General features: G+C 44.8%; 2 protein-coding genes across 2 annotated transcripts; both read right to left on the bottom strand.

The window, feature by feature from the left end:
• Nucleotides 1–7,554: 7,554 nt before the first annotated feature.
• LOC125517262 (chitinase 2-like) lies at nucleotides 7,555–8,807 on the bottom strand. Its single transcript, XM_048682440.2, has one exon. It carries the CDS (start codon nucleotides 8,773–8,775, stop codon nucleotides 7,768–7,770), a length of 1,008 nt encoding a protein of 335 aa, XP_048538397.1. The 5' UTR covers nucleotides 8,776–8,807; the 3' UTR covers nucleotides 7,555–7,767.
• Nucleotides 8,808–11,703: 2,896 nt separating this feature from the next.
• Nucleotides 11,704–15,598, bottom strand: LOC125535223 (endo-1,3;1,4-beta-D-glucanase-like). Its single transcript, XM_048698275.2, has 7 exons — nucleotides 15,349–15,598; nucleotides 15,237–15,258; nucleotides 14,808–14,934; nucleotides 14,295–14,385; nucleotides 14,112–14,201; nucleotides 13,935–14,032; nucleotides 11,704–12,645 (listed from the first exon to the last, which is right to left on the bottom strand). The coding sequence occupies exons 1-7, from the start codon at nucleotides 15,500–15,502 to the stop codon at nucleotides 12,505–12,507; spliced, it is 723 nt and encodes a 240-aa protein (XP_048554232.1). The 5' UTR covers nucleotides 15,503–15,598; the 3' UTR covers nucleotides 11,704–12,504.
• Nucleotides 15,599–19,798: the final 4,200 nt, after the last annotated feature.

Below are 19,798 nucleotides of genomic sequence, written 5' to 3'. Positions count from 1 at the left end.
TCTTGATACCATTACCGGAGGAAATTTCTTGGGTATCCATACTTCTGATTCTTATAATTCTATGATAGATTTGTTTGGCTCACCACCTCTTTTGGTTAATAGAACTATGTTAACTTTGGAACATATGATGCAAAGGCTTGAAATTATTGAGAATAAAGTTGCTAATGTAGAGTTGATTGAGAATTTGGATAAAAAGATCCACAACCAAATTACCCAATATGGATCTAAGGTGGGAGTTACTCTGAAAAGTTTTAAGGAAAAAGAACCCATAGTTAATGAAAGAATAGATCAAGATTCTACTAGAATCGATAAAATTGAGGGAATTATCACCAACTTGGGGCCCGATTTTTCTTCCTTTAAAAATACCCCAAATCTCCCTACCAAAATTGCCAAGCTTGTTTATGTTCCTAAAAATAAGGGTGAATCCTCTAGTAAGGAAACTGCGGATTTAAAATCAATAAGTGTTCATCCCAATCTTTTTGCTATCATTAAGGAACCGTTTGCTACAAATGACTTTCTTGATTTTGTGCCTAGGAGTTTGATAATTAATAAAAAGAAATAAACTCCTAGGGTTTATAGGTGTCTTATTGAAGAATTGCCCACCAAAGATGGCAATACCGAGATCTATCCTTGCTTTTATGCCTAGCTAGGGGCGTTAAACGATAGCGCTTGTTGGGAGGCAACCCAATTTTATTTTTATTCGTTGCTTTTTGATCCTGTTTACTAATAAATAATTTATATAGCCTCTGTTTTGGTTGTGTTTTTTCTTTTTAATTAGTGTTTGTGCCAAGTAGAACCGTTGGGAAGACTTGGGGAAAGTCTTTTTGATCTTGCTGTAAAAAACAGAAACTTTAGTGCTCACAAGAATTGCTTCCATTTTTATTTGGAAAGTGCTATTTAGTTAATTATTTTTGCAGATTATTAATAGATAAATTCATCATGTCCAGCAATTTATTTTAGAATTTTTGGGGTTCTAGAAGTTTGCGTTAGCTACAGATTACTACAGACTGTTCTGTTTTTGACATATTCTGTTTTTCGTGTGTTGTTTGCTTGTTGATGAATCTATGGCTAGTAAAAGAGCTTATAAACCATAGAGAAGTTGGAATACAGTAGGTTTAATACCAATATAAATAAAGAATGATTTTATTACAGTACCTTGAAGTGGTGTTTTGTTTTCTTTCGCAAACGGAGCTCACGAGGTTTTCTATTTTGAGTTTTGTGTAGTGAAGTTTTCAAGTTTTGGGTAAAGTCTTGATGGATTATGGAACAAGGAGTGGCAAGAGCCTAAGGTTGGGGATGCCCATGACACCCCAAGGTAAAACTCAAGGACACCAAAAAGCCTAATCTTGGGGATGCCCCGGAAGGCATCCCCTCTTTCGTCTTCGTCTATCGGTAACTTTACTTGGAGCTATATTTTTATTCACCACATGATATGTGTTTTGCTTGGAGCGTCTTGTATGATTTGATTCTTTGCTTTATAGTTTACCACAATCATCCTTGTTGTACACACCTTTTGAGAGAGACTCACATGATTTGAAATTTACTAGAATACTCTATGTGCTTCACTTATATCTTTTGAGCTATATAATTTTCGCTCTAGTTCTTCACTTATATCTTTTAGAGCACGGCGATGGTTTTATTTTATAGAAATAATTGATCTCTTATGCTTCACTTATATTATTTTGATATTCCGTTAGAACAATATGGAAATTTGCTTTTAGGAATAATATAAAAACTTTCATAGAAGTGCATTGAATACTATGAGAAGTTTGATACTTGATAATTGTTTTGAGATATGGAGATGGTGATATTAGAGTCATGCTAGTTGAGTAGTTGTGAATTTGAGAAATACTTGTGTTGAAGTTTGTGATTCCCGTAGCATGCACGTATGGTGAACCGTTATGTGATGAAGTCGGAGCATGATTTATTTATTGATTGTCTTCCTTATGAGTGGCGGTCGGGGACGAGCAATGGTCTTTTCCTACCAATCTACCCCCTAGGAGCATGCGTGTAATACTTTGTTTCGATAACTAATAGATTTTTGCAATAAGTATGTGAGTTCTTTATGACTAATGTTGAGTCCATGGATTATACGCACTCTCACCCTTCCACCATTGCGAGCCTCTCTAGTATCGCGCAACTTTCGCCGGTACTATAAACCCACCATATACTTTCTTCAAAACAGCCACCATACCTACCTATTATGGAATTCCCATAGCCATCCTGAGATATATTGCCATGCAACTTTCCACCGTTCCGTTATTATGACACGATTCATCATTGTCATATTGCTTGCATGATAATATAGTTGACATCGTATTTGTGGCAAAGCCACCGTTCATAATTCTTCATACATGTCACTCATGCATCATTGCACATCCCGGTACACCGCCGGAGGCATTCACATAGAGTCATATTTTGTTCTAAGTATTGAGTTGTAATTCTTGAGTTGTAAGTAAATAAAGTGTGATGATCATCATTATTAGAGCATTGTCCCAAGTGAGGAAAGGATGATGGAGACTATGATTCCCCCACAAGTTGGGATGAGACTCCGGACGAAAAATAAACAAAAAAGAGGCCAAAAAGAACAAAAGGCCCGAATAAAAAAATGTGAATGAGAGAAAAAGAGAGAAGGGATAATGCTACTATCCTTTTTCCGCACTTGTGCTTCAAAGTAGCACCATGATCTTCATGATAGAGAGTCTCCTATGATATCACTTTCATATACTAGTGGGAATTTTTTATTATAGAACTTGGCTTGTATATTCCAATGATGGGCTTCCTCAAAATGCCCTAGGTCTTCATGATCAAGCAAGTTGGATGCACACCCACTTAGTTTCTTTTGTTGAGCTTTCATACTTATAGCTCTAGTGCATCCATTGCATGACAATCCCTACTCATTCACATCGATATCTATTGAGGGTCATCTCCATAGCCCGTTGATACACCTAGTTGATGTGAGATTATGTTCTCCTTTTTTTTCTTCTCCACAACCACCACTCTATTCCACATATAGTGCTATATCCATGGCTCACGCTCATATATTGCGTGAAGATTGAAAAAAATTGAGAACATTAAAAGTATGAAACAATTGCTTGGCTTGTCATCGGGGTTGTGCATGATTTAAATATTTTGTGTGGTGAAGATAGAGCATAGCCATACTATATGATTTTGTAGGGATAACTTTCTTTGACCATGTTATTTTGAGAAGACATAATTGCTTAGTTAGTATACTTGAAGTATTATTATTTTTATGTCAATATTAAACTTTTATCTTGAATCTTTCGGATCTGAACATTCATGCCACAATAAAGAAAAAATTACATTGAGAAATATGTTAGAAAGCATTACACATCAAAAATTCTTGTTTTATCATTTACCTACTCGAGGACGAGCAGGAATTAAGCTTGGGGATGCTTGATATGTCTCCAACGTATCTGTAATTTTTGATTGCTCCATGTTATTATATTATTTGTTTTGGATGTTAATGGGCTTTATTTTACACTTTTATATTATTTTTGGGACAAACCTACTAACCGGAGGCCCAACCCAAATTGTTGTTTTTTTGCCTATTTTAGAGTTTCGCCGAAAAGGAATATCAAACGAAGTCCAAACGGAATGAAACATTTAGGAACGTGATTTTCTCAACGAACATGATCCAGGAGACTTGGAGTGGGCGTCAAGAAACAATCGAGGAGGCCACGAGGCAGGGGGCGCGCCTACCCCCTGGGCACGCCCTCCACCCTCGTGGGCCCCTCATTGCTCCACTGACCTACTTCTTCCTCCTATATATATATATCCACGTACCCCCCAAACATCCAGGAGCACCATGAAAACCTAATTCCACCGCCACAACCTTCTGTACCCGAGAGATCCTATCTCAGGGCCTTTTCCGAAGCTCCGCCATAGGGGGCATTGATCACGGAGGGCCTCTACATCAACTCCATGGCCTCTCCGGTGATGTGTGAGTAGTTTACTTCAGACCTTCGGGTACATAGCTAGTAGCTAGATGGCTTCTTCTCTCTCTTTGGATCTCAATACAAAGTTCTCCTCGATCTTCTTGGAGATCTATTCGATGTAATCTTCTTTTGCGGTGTGTTTGTCGAGATCCGATAAATTGTGGGTTTATGATCCAGATTATCTATGAACAATATTTGAATCTCCTCTGAATTCTTTTATGTATGATTGGTTTATCTTTGCAAGTCTCTTCGAATTATCAGTTTGGTTTGGCCTACTAGATTGATCTTTCTTGCAATGGGAGAAGTGCTTAGCTTTGGGTTCAATCTTGCGGTGTCCTTTCCCAGTGACAGCAGGGGTAGCAAGGCACATATTGTATTGTTGTCATCAAGGATAAAAACATGGGGTTTATATCATATTGCATAGTTTATCCCTCTACATCATGTCATCTTACTTAAAGCATTACTCTGTTCTTATGAACTTAATACTCTAGATGCATGATGGATAGCGGTCGATGTGTGGTGTAATAGTAGTAGATGCAGAATCGTTTCGGTCTACTTGTCGCGGACGTGATGCCTATATACATGGTCATACTTAGATATTCTCATAACTATGCTCAATTCTATCAATTGCTCAACAGTAATTCGTTTACCCACCGTAATACTTATGCTCTTGAGAGAAGCCACTAGTGAAACCTATGGCCCCCGGGTCTATCTTCCATCATATTAATATTCCAACACTTAGCTATTTCTATTGCCGTTTATTTTACTTTGCATCTTTATTTCTCTTTATCATAAAAATACAAAAAATATTATCTTATCATATCTATCAGATCTCACTCTCGTAAGTGATCGTGAAGGGATTGACAACCCATTTATCGCATTGGTTGCGAGGTTCTTATTTGTTTGTGTAGGTGCGTGGGACTTGAGCGTGATCTCCTACTGGATTGATACCTTGGTTCTCAAAAACTGAGGGAAATACTTACGCTACTTTACTGCATCACAATTTCCTCTTCAAGGGAAAACCAACGCAGTGCTCAAGAGGTAGCAAGAAGGATTTCTGGCGCCGTTGTCGGGGAGATTCGTGCTAAGTCAAGTCAAGATTTGACTCCCGGCAACGAGCCATTTCTGGCACCGTTGCCAGAGAGTCTACGCACAAGTCAAGACATACCAAGTACCCATCAGAAACTCTTGTCCCTCGCATTACATTATTTGTCATTTGCCTCTCGTTTTCCTCTCCCCCACTTCACCCTTGTCGTTTTATTCGCCCTCTCTTTTCCGTGTTGAACACGTCTGGACAACCCCATATCCGCTCTATATTTGGGCTGGATATAAGGGACGCCGGACAATCCGGATGTTTGATTCCCATTTGAGACGCCCGATCACATTTTCATAATTGGTCAGTAACCGGACGGGCCACCCAGGCGTTTTAGGCCGATTTGGGGGGCCGGTTGTAGGTGCTCTTAATCATAATGCATTCACTCCTTTGGCAAGTCGAGGGACTAAAAAACGTAACCTCAACTAGTTAATCCGACGTGTGTATCACAAGTGTCGATGTTGCATCCTCGTTAACAGGTTTAGGGTATCTGCAATGTGCACTTCTAAGACGAACACGATATCCGTCTACGGACGTGTCCCCGCACTGTGATACAATAGCCGACCATCCAACTCTATTCAACACATTTTAAATGAAAATTGAACAAATCAAACAATGTTTATGCAAACCGAACAATGTTCATTTAAATTGAATCAAATTCGTTACATTTTTGACATATTTCAATTAACCAAAAGCAGACATGTTTTAGCCTAGTTTAAATCTTCGTATTCCACATCCTTTTTCCCATTTCCGGAAAGCTCAACCGTCATGAGCTTCGAAAAGTGAGGTTGTGGGTCGCCATCGAGAAGAGTAGAACATGGAACACGGTCCACAGGACACCAGACATGTCCACATCCGTGTCGCACGTCCTATTCTTCGTCACTGGAGTCCGTTGTGTGGACGTCGCCGATCGTGGTGAGGTCCATGATCCAGGTGGATGTGTCGGCCTCGTGGTTGTTGCGGCTGGGCGCGTAGCACATGGGCGTCGTGACCGATGTGGAGCTACCGACGTCCATGATCGCCTACACCTGCCCTGTGTCCGTCTCCGCGTTGCTCTTCGTGAACAGGGCGTCAGTCTCTGCCCGCAGGACTCGCAGCCGCCATCGCTCATGGCGGATCTTGCGGGCGCTGCACATGGACTTGTACAACGCCCGTTGCTCATCCAGGAAGGCCAGATTCTCTGCCAACAAAATTCGCCATCCTCGACAAAAACAAAGTATAATAAAAAAACATCCGATTTATCATGGGTAAAAGACGTTAAATGAATAGTGAAGTCCTTTGAATAATGCTATTTTTTGAAACCATAACCCGGAAAGTGGTAGTAGTTTTAGAGAGCTGCTATACGCACGACAGAAATCCATACGATTTCTGTACGACCAGACTCATCTGGTGGTGTGGGACCAAACCTCGTGAAACGTGACTGTGTCTTGTCATATGAAAATCGTACAAAAAGTGATCGTACGCAAGGCAGTTTCGATAGTTTTATGCTATTCACTCAAGGTAAAAACACCAGTGGTGCTTGAACTTGCCATGGATGTTCACTTTGGTGCCTAAACTTGAAAAATACATCGAACTGGTTCTACAACTTGGCATGAACGGGCAAATACGGTGCTAATGTTGTCTGTAGACGTAATATGCATCGACGTGGCAATGTATATGGCTGACGTGTCACTGACCTGGCATGGGGCCCATTCGTAATTACGAAATAAAAATGCTTAAGCACTATATGACTCTATGAGTAGTGGGCCCGCCTGTCAGTAATTAGGAAAATTAACATAAAATACACTGCATGAATCGAATCTGCTACCTGCCCCTTGGGCGATGCATGTGCTAGCCACTCCAACCAACATATTTTGCTGACATGTAAAGTCCCTCAGATTTTATGTACTTAAACAAAAAAACTCTTATGTACATATAAATTGAGTGGTCTATTTTAATAATAAATACATGTTTGGTATAGTGGCTAGCGCAACTAGCTGGCAGTCATCCGGTTTGTTGCACTTTTTCATTCTTCATATTAATTTTCTAATGTACTGACAGATGGGCCCATTAGTCATAGAGTCGTATATAGTACTCAAGTATTCTCTCGGTCCCAAAATTCTTGTCTTAAATTTGTCTAAATATTAGACAAATATAAAACAAAAATTTTAGGACGGAAGGAGTAATAATTATGTTTCCTAGCTATAGTTGGGCCCCACACCATGTCAGTGCCACATCATCCATATACGGTGACACGTGGATGCACTTTACGTCTACGGATGGGATTAGCACCGTATTTGCACGTTCGTGCCAAGTTTTAGAACCAGTTCGATGTATTTTTTAAATTCAAACACTAAACTGAACATCCATGACAAGTTAAAGCACCACTAGCCTATTTACCTCTATTCACTCCGACACTGTCGCGAGGCCATCGTACCGGTGCGACACCAGCTGCACCAGCTCCCGTGAATCGTTCGTCTCGTCTCGTTTGCTCTCATGTCGTCTTCAAAAGTCTTGTCAGAGTTTTCCATAACCAGGGTCATTCCATCATTATTCGAGTATTATAGCTACAGCCGAGTTTATTAAGCCTTAGCAGGCCGAAAGAAATGCTGGCTGACGCGCGCGAGCTTTCACGGATCGAGGCAACACGCTCGTCACCTTAGACAGTAGAGAAGAGAACTCCTGGAATCACACATACATGAATCACATGCTGACACTGGTACACGCCGGCGTTTTTCACTGCGCCGCGAGCCCAGCCGAGGCGCCGCTGGTGAACGGCCTCTGGTTGTTGCAGTCGAGGTTGCTCCCATAGCCGACGCCGAGGACGTCGCAGTAGCGCTTGTAGAACCCGATCCTGTCGGCCACCCGAGGGTCCTGCCCACGCCCGCACTCCAGCCCGCCGTTGATGATGTTGGTGATCACGCCGTACCCGGGCACCCGGCCGGCCGCGTTGTCCGCGGCCGTCGGCGTCCACCGCCCCGTGATCACCGCGTGCGACGACGGCTTGTTCGCCTGCGGGGTCATCCAGAACCACAGCGCCGTCTTGAACGACACCACCGGGTCGGCCGCCACCAGGTCCGGGTTGCTCAGCAGGTCCACGCCGATCGCGCGCCCCGCCGGGCCGTAGTTGTAGTTGAAGGAGAGCTGCATGGGGCCGCGGCCGTAGTAGCGCCTGCCGGGCGCGCACGGCCACTCCGGCCTCGGCTGGCAGTAGTCGGACGGCGGGTTGCGCTCCTGCTTGAAGCAGTAGCCCCACGAGAAGGGGCCGTCGGGCGCGGTCGGCCACCCGCCGGTGGTCTCGTGGGAGGTCTGGCCCAGGAAGGCGGCCACCTCCCGCCTCCGCGTCTCGACGCTCAGCCCCTCGGACGTGCCGGCGAAGGCCGGGAACGCGGCGGCCGCGGCGAGGAACGCCTCGTAGGTGTAGAACCCGCGGGCGAGGCACGCGGCGTCGTTGCGGTGGAGGAGGAGCCGCTCGAAGAGGTCCTTGGACACGATGGACGCCACGCCCTGGCCGCCGGGAGCGGGGCAGCCGCTGCACTGGCTCTGGCAGCCGGCTCCGCACCAGTCGGAGCCGCTGCCGCAGAACCCGAAACGGCTGCAGCAGAGGCAGTTGGGGCACGTCGCGCCGCCGGCCTGCGAGCCGCAGGTCTGGGCGCGAGCGTTCGTGGCGAGCGCCGCGGCCAGGACGGCCAGAATGGCCGTCGCCGCCGTGGCTAGACTCGGAGCAGCTCTCGGTGCCGACATGGTTTGGTGTTTGCTGCCGGATAAGGCGCGATGTGCCGTCCTTTTATTGACCAGTTCTGGGGGTCAATCGACGAGAAAAGTCGTCGGCTGCTAGAGTTTTTACTTTTTATTTAGGGCATGTGAGCTCGATCGGCTTTGGCCGCGCGCCACGTTCATCGAACATGCAACATCACGTCCTGTGCTTACTTTGATTCAAAGACTTTTCTTCGATTCGCAGCCTGAAATCTTATCTTATATTAGTATATAATGGCAGGACAAAAGTGTTAGCAGCCGGCCACGTGAGCGAACTGGTGATCTATAGTGTACTGTGTATGAGTGTATGCTCTGGTTCTTTTTTACTTCGCGTATTATATTTATGTCAAATCAAACTTAACAAAATTTGATCAAATTTATATAAAAAATTATTAACGTCTAGAACACCAAATATACTTCCTCCGTCCCAAAATAAGTGACTCTATATTATACTAATTTTGTACTAAAGCTAGTATAAAGTTGAGTCACTTATTTTGAGACGGAGTGAGTATATACTATGAAACTACATTTCATAATAAATCTAAAAATGTTAATTTGGTATTGTGTTGATGCTTTTCTCTACAAGTTTAGTTAAATTAAAGATATTTTAACTTCGGATAAAACTTATACACAGATTAAAAAGAGCCGGAGGGAGGGACTACTATACTACAGTTTATTAGAGGCTGCGATCCGGTTGCCTGCAAAGCAGTTAACAATGCTGCCCTGTTTCTAGAGGATTTTTATTGAACCGATGTGTTCTAGGTGGCTCAGAAGTTCCCCTGTTGAGCAGAACTCAACGAGCGCCAGCCCAGTAAGGCAAAGAACAGTGCACCAGTTCACTGCACTGCAAGTGCAAAAAAATGAACTCACTGGGGCGCAACTGTGCAGTGAACTAAGCGCAAGCATAAATATCAGCTCCCAAAACTGCAAATTGTAGAAAACTAGGCTTAAACGTATGCATAGTTGCAGGGACGTGTGCGTGTTAATATAGGGCTCAAGGTCAAGAGATTACAAGGGTTAGTTAGGCTAGGATTGATCTCCAAGTAATCTAACAAACTATGGGATCATATCTCTAAGCCTAACCATATTACAACAACCATACAACGCACACGTCATAATACAATGTTTAACACTCCCCCTCAATCACAACTTTCTAAGTTGAGATTGTGCCTAAAAGCTTCTAATTGCGGCAAGGTGAGAGGTTTAGTAAACCCATCCGCCACCTGATCACCCGTAGGTATGAACCTGATATTCAGCAGTTTATCAGCCACTCTTTCTCGAACAAAGTGGTAGTCAATTTCAATATGCTTCGTCCTGGCATGGAAGATAGGATTAGCAGACAAATAGGTTGCACCAAGATTGTCACACCAAAGTGATGCTGCTCTTGGGTGAGAAACACCCAACTCTGTTAGCAAATTCTGAACTCAGATAATCTCTGCAGTGGCATTAGCTAACGCCTTGTACTCAGCTTCTGTACTTGACCTGGATACAGTTGGCTGCTTGCGAGCACTCCAAGAAATCAGATTACTGCCAAGAAACACTGCAAAGCCTCCTGTTGATCTTCTATCATCAGGACATCCTGCCCAATCTGCATCTGAAAAAGCACTTACAAGCATCGAGTCTGACTTTCCAATTTTCAGTCCATGACTCTGGGTCCCTTGAAGATATCTAAGTATCCTCTTTACTGCAGTCCAATGTGCACTAGTATGAGCATGTAAGAACTGACATACTTTATTTACTGAATATGAGATATCTGGTCTAGTTAATGTCAAATACTGTAATGCTCCTACAATACTTCTGTACCTGGTGGAGTCCTCTGCTCCAAGGATCTCTCCATCATGAAGAGACATTTTTTCAGAGGTAGACAAAGGTGTAGATGACAGCTTACATCCTTTCATGCCCATTCTCTGAAGTATTTCCTGCACATATTTTCCTTGTGACAACACAATTCCATCTTTTGCATTCTTTACCTCAATTCCAAGGAAGAAGTGAAGACTACCAAGATCCTTAAATGCAAACTCCTTGCTCAAGTCCATAAGAAGAGCTTCAACTGCTTTAGATGATGAACTAGTGACAACTATATCATCAACATAAATAAGCATAAAAATGGTTATCCCACGTCGGTGATAGAAAAACAATGAGGTATCTCCCTTTGAGGGAGTAAATCCAAGTGATTGTAACTTAGAGGAGAGCCGAGAGTACCAAGCTCTAGGTGCTTGTTTTAGTCCATACAGTGCCTTATCAAGTTTGCAAATATGACGTGGTGCATTTGGATTCTCATACCCAGGAGGTTGTCTCATGAATACTTCCTCTTCCAGAACACCATGCAAGAACGCGTTCTTTACATCTAGTTGTTTTATGCACCAACCTCTAGATACTGCAACTGAAAGAATCAATCTAATAGTAGCAGCTTTTACCACTGGACTAAATGTATCCTCATAGTCAATCCCATACCTCTGCTTAAATCCTTTAGCAACCAGACGTGCCTTGTATCTGTCAATGGTGCCATCAGATTTCCTCTTTACCTTATAGACCCATTTGCAGTCAATTACATTTCTGCCTCTGGCTGGTGGAACTAGACGCCAAGTTTTGTTCTTCATTAAAGCAGCATACTCTTCATCCATTGCCTCCCTCCAACGAGGTTCACCCAATGCTTCTCCAAAATTTTTTGGTTCACCTGTTGCACAAAACGAGCCCCAACGTACACAGCCATCTTTATATATTTTAGGTTTAACAATACCACTTTGAGACCTGGTGTTGGAGCGCACAGGAGGTGGCGGAGCTGGTCGATCAAGTTGCTGTAGAAGACGATTTGAAGAAGACGACACGGCTGCACCAGAATCATCCGCAGAAGATCCTTGAGAGAGCTCCTGTAGCGGATCCAGATCGGGAGACGGGATCGCCTCTGGAGAAGAGCGCTCCAGATGGCGGCGGCCGTCGTGCAGTTGCTGACCTGCAGGAGCACTTCGCGAGAAAGGGAAGCAATCAAAAACGAGAGCACCTGCTGGTCCTGGGTAACCCAGATGGCGTGCTCTGGGTTGGCGGCGACGGTGACCTCCTTCTTGCCGGCGACGTCCTTCTCCGTGCGGATCTCGGCGTCGGGTTCCTTCTGGGAACCGTCCAGGAACCCCATCATGCCCGCCGCGCGAACATGCGGTAGTACCTGCGCCCTCTAGACAAGGAAGTTCTCACGGTTCAGCTTTTCCGTGATGGTATGGCCGAGGGATGCGAGGGAGGGTGTGGCCATGGCGGAGGAGGACGATGAAGACATCTAGATGCGATGGAAGGGAGCGGCTCTGTATACCATGTAGAAAACTAGACTTAAGCGTATGCATAGCTGCAGGGACGCGTGCGTGTTAATATAGGGCTCAAGGCCAAGAGATTACAAGGGTTAGTTAGGCTAGGATTGATCTCCAAGTAATCTAACAAACTATGGGATCATATCTCTAAGCCTAACCATATTACAACAACCATACACACGCACACGTCATAATACAATGTTTAACACAAATATCACATTTCGTTACAGTACAATACTATTTCCTCTGTTCATAAATATAAGATGTTTCGGATATTTCAATATAGAATACGTACGGACCAAAGTAAGTGAACAAACACGCTAAAAGGTGTCTATATACATTTGATTCACAAAAAAAAATATAGAACGGAGGGAGCACATTTCAGTGGATACATAAGCAGACTCCCAAATTGGGGCTGCTACTTCAGGTTCTCGTTAAACCAGCTGGTCATGTCCACCGTGGCTTGCTCGGCCCACTTGACAGCAGATGCGTCATCGCTGTTGTATCTCACAGTCCACCCATGGGACACACCAGGGTAGATCTTGACAAAGTGACGAATCTACAGGCCCAAATATTAATGTCAAGTTGTTTCTCTAAAATAAATCATATCCGGATGAAAGGTTTCGAGCTCTACTTCTGCAATGATCTCCTATCGATAATGTGTTTCTCCAATCAGTCCACAACCTACAGTACTTTATGACATCTTTCTCCGTTTTCCATCATGAACACACACTTTCAAGAAACAGTAGGTCAGCAGCATAATAACATTAGGTCACTGAGAAATGATGTTCTACCATGCACGGGATATCCCGTGCATGGCTAAGCCATCCATTTCTTGGAGATACGGACGCATGCAAATGTGGCCTACTCTATTTTCATCGCATGTTGCTTATTCAATTGAATTTATTCCCTCCCATTCTACCACTCTTGTTTCTTGTCACATCAACCATTTATTACTATGCTTCATCCACAGAATGCACAGAAGCTATGCTTTGTCCATCGTATCATGTCTTGCTCCACCCTCACATGTTTTTTCACGTGTTTACAAATTAGAAATCATTTTATCTTATAAACCAAAATTTCAATAGAAGATGCATCTGCATATTTGTGCTTCTTGTGACAAGGGCTTTCAAACAAAAACATTCTCAAATATATTTCGACAAATTTTAAAAATCAAAATTTGAAACATGATGAAACTTTATTAAACATGGTCCCGTTTAAAATTTCACTAAAATATTTTCGAGTCTGATCTTGTTTAAAAGGTCTCATCACGATTATTAAAAATATGCAAACAAATCATAAATCAAACTTGAGGTTCATAATCTATGTGGGTTTCAAATATCCTCAACTTAAAATATAGTACTAATTGAGTAGGAGAAAAGAGATAGGCTGATAGGTAGAGTAGGTTATTCACCTGACTTTGTCAGACACACTTTCAAGAATACATCTGACATGGTGGGTAGGTGATGCATGCACGGTATATACCGTGCACGGTAGATAATCCGCTCTCTTAGGTCACTAGCATATGAACCTAAAACAAGTTCATTTGGTCACTAGCATATGAACCTAAAACAAGTTCATTTGGTCACTAGCATATGAACCTAAAGCTGTAGAGGCTTGATGGCTCTTAATATGAAACGGCGGGAGTACATGATTTGGGAAGAAGCATATGATGCCATGGAAATTCGAAGGTGCACCTACTACAAGCTGACAATAATAAAATCTCACAACATTCTGATGAGATACAGTTTGGCACCGGGACGGTTTCAAATTTAACAGCTTGGTTTGGTCTTGGTCATATCACATGTTATAGACTTGAAGATCGGGTTGTTCGAAATGAAAACTTACCCCTGAGTCGGACAAAATCTGCTCGAACTGCTTGACCAATTCAGGTGGGGACATAAAGTCTGTTTCAGCTCCAAGTATGGCAATGGGGCATTTCGTCTCTGACATATAGCACATGCCGTAGTGTAAGAATTTGAAGTGTTTCAAATAGAACAACATTAGCGAGTCTCTGAAATCTACCTTTTATATCATCAACACTAACAAAAGAAGGGTGTGACATAGCAGCTGCTTGGATCTCATTAGCCTTCGCTAACTCGGTAACTAGCTTTGCTGATATGTGGAGAAAATAAACACAATGCTCAGAAGGCTATAACTTCTATTTTTGAGTTCAGATATAAAGAAACACATGAGTTCTTAGCTTACCACCCCAGCAATAACCCGCAGCCCCAATACTAGACGCTCCTTGTTCCTTTAGAGTGGCAATTATTCGTTTTGCCTCTTCAAATTCCTTTTCCTGCATAACGGACCAATTTATTCATGTACTAGATAGATTAACATTTTGACAAAGAAGAATCAAAATGGGACTGGTGGGAGGACACCACCCGATTTTATTCCTATGAGGTGAGGAGGCTCATTCCCGGACAGGTTAAGTGTGACATCTCCAATTTAGCCATCTGACCGGCCAAGACAAGAGAGTTGTTTCTCCAGTTTGGAGAAACCGAACAGGAGAATATCATACATCTTCTTATGTAGTCATTTCAAGCTGCCAAATGCTGTTAGACTTGGACCTATTGGTTTTATCATCATTTCCCCACCCTTGGTTACTTAGTCTTTAGCTGACACTGTGTAAACTGAAATCAGGTGACCTGAAGTCCTGAACGTTTATTATACAAAAATAAAAGGAGCAAGGTTGCAGGGAATCAGGGGACAACAAACCGGGGCATGATCCTTTATCCACGCTGGAAATGGTCTATCGGCGTTTTCGTGTGAATATGGCTCCCCATGTAAGAAATCTGGCACCACAACCAGGTATCCGGACGAAGCGACTTTATCAGCTATCTTCCTTCATGAGATAAGAAATTTCATCAGAATCCGTTTTTTTCTTAGGCAATCAGAATCCGTTCATGGTGAGACTTGTTGGTTGCTGTAAATTTTCGTAGCCCGTCATAAATAAAAGGATAAAAAGGCGGTAAAAACCATATTCCGGTGGAACAGCAGCACTAAAATACCAACCCCAAACTGTGTTAAGAACACTGAGGAAAGGAGAATCTATTTGCCCAGGGTATGTGATGAATGCCGCAGCGCAGGGGGCTTTAGAGACCAATCTATGCTAATCAAATTCGTGGCAGTGCAAAAACATTATACCTCAGATTTGGCGCTTCAAAACCTACAAAGACAGGAGGCGAAATGCTGTTAGTTAATCGTTACTGACCCAAGCAGAGGAGCAATTTTGGAGTTCTGGTCGAGGGGGTATTACCGAAGATATCGGAGATGAGGATCACTGCGGCCTTGGACTCGGTGGAGCCAGCGACGTACGCCGCGATCCCGCCGAAGCCGTCGTCGACGACCCTGCCCTCCCCGCCGGCGGGGTTCAGCGTCGGCGGGTTCGCGCAGCACTGCGGCCTCGCCATCCTCACTCACGCCCGTCTTCTGACGGCGAAGGCTGCGCGGCGACAGAAATGTGGGGCGTGGGAGACGGACCGCGAGCACTTTGGTGGGTATTTGTTTGGAACCTGCTCACGCCGTGGTTGGGTGAGCTCACGGCTGATTCCGTTTGATGCGATGCTTCCTTCGTCGTTGGAGTCAGATGCTTTCTTGTCGCGGGTCGGCGACATTTCCCGCGACGGCCCAACCCGCTTGCTTTATTTTGGGTTTATTTTATGTCCACTTTTTTTCCAGAGTACATCAAAGACATAGCATATTTTTATACAAGTAAATTTGCACGTGCAATGCACATCTAACCTTAGACCAAAATTTTCTTGTTCATCATAGTTAGAAGGCACATTTATTCAAATAAAATCATTTAATTCTTCTCTTCATTCCGACAATTGTGCTCAACATATTGGTCAACAGAAAATCAGAAAACTCAATACTCAGATAATGCATTGATGCTCGATTCTACCAGCCTGGCATAAACAGGGTCCATCATTCCCGTCCCCCGCGTCGCCCTCCCTGGCGGCGACGGGGGAACCCAGATCCGGCGGCCTACAACCTTCCCACCTCCCTCCCCACCTCGCGGCCACCGGAGGAACGGCCGGCGAAGCCGGCGCCGGCTCCCGGGATGGTGGCGGGGGGGCGACTTGGCGGGATCCAGCACTTCCCCCAATCTGATCGATCCCTTTCGGTGGTGAGGGTCCGGATCTGAGGCGGCGGCCTCGCTGGTGCGGACGGCGCTTCTCCGGCGGCGGGGAGTGCTCGTCGGTGAGGTAGGCCGGTTCCCCTCGGCTGCGCGGGCAGCGAGGTCTCGGTGGGCGCAGGTCATGGCGCAGGGAGGCCCCGGGCTCCCCTCGTCAGATCGGAGGTGATCCTGGTCCGCTCGTGATGCATGACCTTCGGCCGGCCTGGATCTCCGGGGTACACGCGCCTGCTGATGATGCGGCTGGTTCGGAGGTGGCGGCAGGGTGCTTGGCCGGGGGAAACCCTTGGTCGCCGGTGGCGGTCACGGCGTCGATGGCGTCCCGGACGCCATTCCCTCCTTGGTGGCGGCGCCGAGGCTAAACCTCCCCTGCCTCTCCCCTTCCCCTGCGCCCGGGTGAAAACCCTAGCCCCGGTGGCTAAGCGGCGGCGGCGCCACATCGTCGTCACCTTCTTGAAGGCGCCGACTTGGGCATGGGGATGCTGGGTGTGCATGGCGTGCTTGTCTGGTTCCTGGTGGCGGCCAGCCTGATCTACTGCGTCGCAACTCCGGGCAGTGTCTCGGGGCTGCGGTGCTTCTCTTCCGGCCGTGTCTCCGATGGGGACCTCGCCCTTCCTCACCTTGTACATGCCGTGGTGGAGCGGTACTTCATCTCATTCATTGATGGCGGCGAAGATCGGAGGCATGGTGCTGCGGAGGCTCGCCGCCCGATGCACGGAGATGGACTCGCGCAGGAGGAGGTTGCTGTCTGGCGTCATGGTGACGTCGATGGTAGAGTGGCCAGACAAGGTAGAAGCCTTAATATGATCTGAAGACGGACATGTGGAAGATGGCGGCGACGACACACGAGTGCGTCTGACCGGATTGTGCCCCAGACCCGGTATGTGGTTCGGCTGGGGCTTCCGAATATGTTTCGGTTTCCGGCTTTTGATGTTAGGCCTAGGTGAGTGGTTTGGGTAGTGGCCCAGCTAGCACCCCTTCGTCATTTTGGATAGGAGTAGCGGCATGTGTTGCCAGGATGATGGATTCAGGCTCATTGTTGTAATACTTTGTAAGGTCCTGAGAATAATCAATAAAGTGGCCATATGCATCTCCCAGATGCAGAGGCCGGGGGTCATCCTCCTTTTCAAAAAAAAAGATAATGCATTGATTGATTCCCAGCCTAAACAGAACTTCAGAAGGGGACAACAGTATACTTGTCTTCATCATTGTCGATAGTGCTCTAGATGCCCGAATGGCGACCCAACATGACTGAGCGCTACCCCTATAAAGCAGCCGGCGCGGCTTATCGATGGCGTAGGAAGGCCCTTCAATGCAGGCTATCATATGTGGTGGCAGTAAAGGGTGAACGTTGTTTCAAGTCAGTTGCATTGTCGCCTTGCGACGAACAAGTTGTTTGAACAGTATATAGGCCAACATCTTCGAACACGTCAAGCATTCCAATGCCAGCCAATTCTGCAAGCCAATCACTCTCATCCAGACAATTTTGAGAAGATCCACAATCATGCTTTGTTTCCTCAAGAAAACACTGTTTCCGAGCTTCCTTTACATGCAAAGAGCAGCTTCGAGGGTAGCTACAGTCAACTTATCCGACTCGCAATGCATGTCTATGCCAACATGCAATAACTAAACATTACATAGTGTAAGAAAAGTTCAGATAGTATATCAACCACAACAATTGTAATCCAAATGCAGAATTACTATCCTGAAAATTTGATGTGAAGTGGACAATCCATAATTCGGAATTTGCTTCCAAGAAAACCAAAGCGATTTAAATCATCACTATTATACAAGGACACACACACAAAAAAAATAAACTCGTGAGAGTTTGGATCCTCTTTTATTTTACCACTATTAGCAAAATTAGATCCTCTTTTAGTTGGCAACTATTATTGTTAGGCGCCAAATTAAATTAGCTTAATTTTTTAACACGATTGGACGCATGCCCCAACTACCGAAGAGGAAAAATAGTTGTTGCAGTGAAATGTTGCATCCAAATTTATACATAGAACAGAAAACAAATAATCAGATATTTGACTACTCGATCGGTTCTCCTCAAACTAAACAAAGTGGAATGATGATGGGCATATCTTTTCCGAATTAACAGGTTCAAATTATCGACAATCCTAGGATGAAAATGCATGGACAAATGCATGCCAATATCTGTGAATCAGAAAAGAAAGAAAAACAATCACCATCTTGTGCAACGAACATCCAAGAATACAACTGCAAATACTCCAGGGATAAGGGTGCAAGCATGGTGTCGTACATGATTTATCCAGTCACAGCTCGTGTAGGAACTTATTCTGAATTCTTTGAAACCCAAAGGGCGATCTAAAAATAATTTCTTCGATCTAGAAACCTCGTCCACTCTGAAAGAGATAACTAAAAGAAAAAAAAACATATGTATCAGTACAGTGGGTGTTTTGTTTACAACAATGGCTGGAAAATATAGTGCTACATCCCTGTAATAGCATCTATATATAACAACCATATAGAGATATGAATAATAAAATGGATGATAAAGGGAACTGCATGGAGTATGTTGGAGAACGTAGTAATTTCAAAAAAATTCCTACGCACACGTAAGATCATGGTGATGCATAGCAACGAGAGTGGAGAGTGTTGTCCATGTACCCTCGTAGACCGAAAGCAGAAGCGTTAGCACAACGCGGTTGATGTAGTCGTACGTCTTCACGGCCCGACCGATCAAACACCGAAACTACGGCACCTCCGAGTTCTAGCACACGTTTAGCTCGATGACGATCCCCGGACTCTGATCCAGCAGAATGTCGGGGAAGAGTTCTATCAGCACGATGGCGTGGTGACGATCTTGATGTTCTACTGTCGCAGGGCTTTGCCTAAACACCACTACAATATTATCGAGGATTATGGTGGAGGGGGACACCGCACACGGCTAAGAGATCAATGATCCATTGTTGTGTCCATGGGGTGCCCCCCTGCCCCTGTATATAAAGGAGCAAGGGGGGAGGCGGCCGGCCTAGGAGGAGGGCACACCAAGGGGGGAGTCCTACTTCCACCGGGAGTAGGACTCCTCCTTTCCTTGTTGGAGTAGGAGAGAAGGAAAGAGGAGGAGAGAAAGAAAGAAAAGGGGCTGCACCCCTTGTCCAATTTGGACCAAAGGGGGGCCGCGCGCCTCCTTCCTTTTGGCCTCTCTCCTCTATTCCCGTATGGCCCAATAAGGCCCATATATTCCCCGGTGAATTCCCGTAACTCTCCGGTACTCCGATAAATATCCGAATCACTCGGAACCTTTGCGATATCCGAATATAGTCGTCCAATATACCGATCTTTACGTCTCGACCATTTCGAGACTCCTCGTCATGTCCCCGATCTCATCCGGGACTCCAAACTCCTTCGGTACATCAAAACTCATAAACTCATAATATAAATGTCATCGAAACTTTAAGCGTGTGGACCCTACGGGTTCGAGAACAATGTAGACATGACCGAGACACGTCTCCGGTCAATAACCAATAGCGGAACCTGGATGCTCATATTGGCTCCCACATATTCTACGAAGATCTTTATCGGTCAGACCGCATAACAA

This window comes from Triticum urartu, chromosome 1A (assembly GCF_056163025.1).
Source record: "Triticum urartu cultivar PI428250 chromosome 1A, HENAU_Tu73, whole genome shotgun sequence".
In the NCBI taxonomy this organism is placed as follows: Eukaryota; Viridiplantae; Streptophyta; class Magnoliopsida; order Poales; family Poaceae; genus Triticum; species Triticum urartu.
The sequence above is the reverse complement of the archived record's forward strand: the minus strand, read 5'-3'. Positions and strand labels throughout refer to the sequence as shown.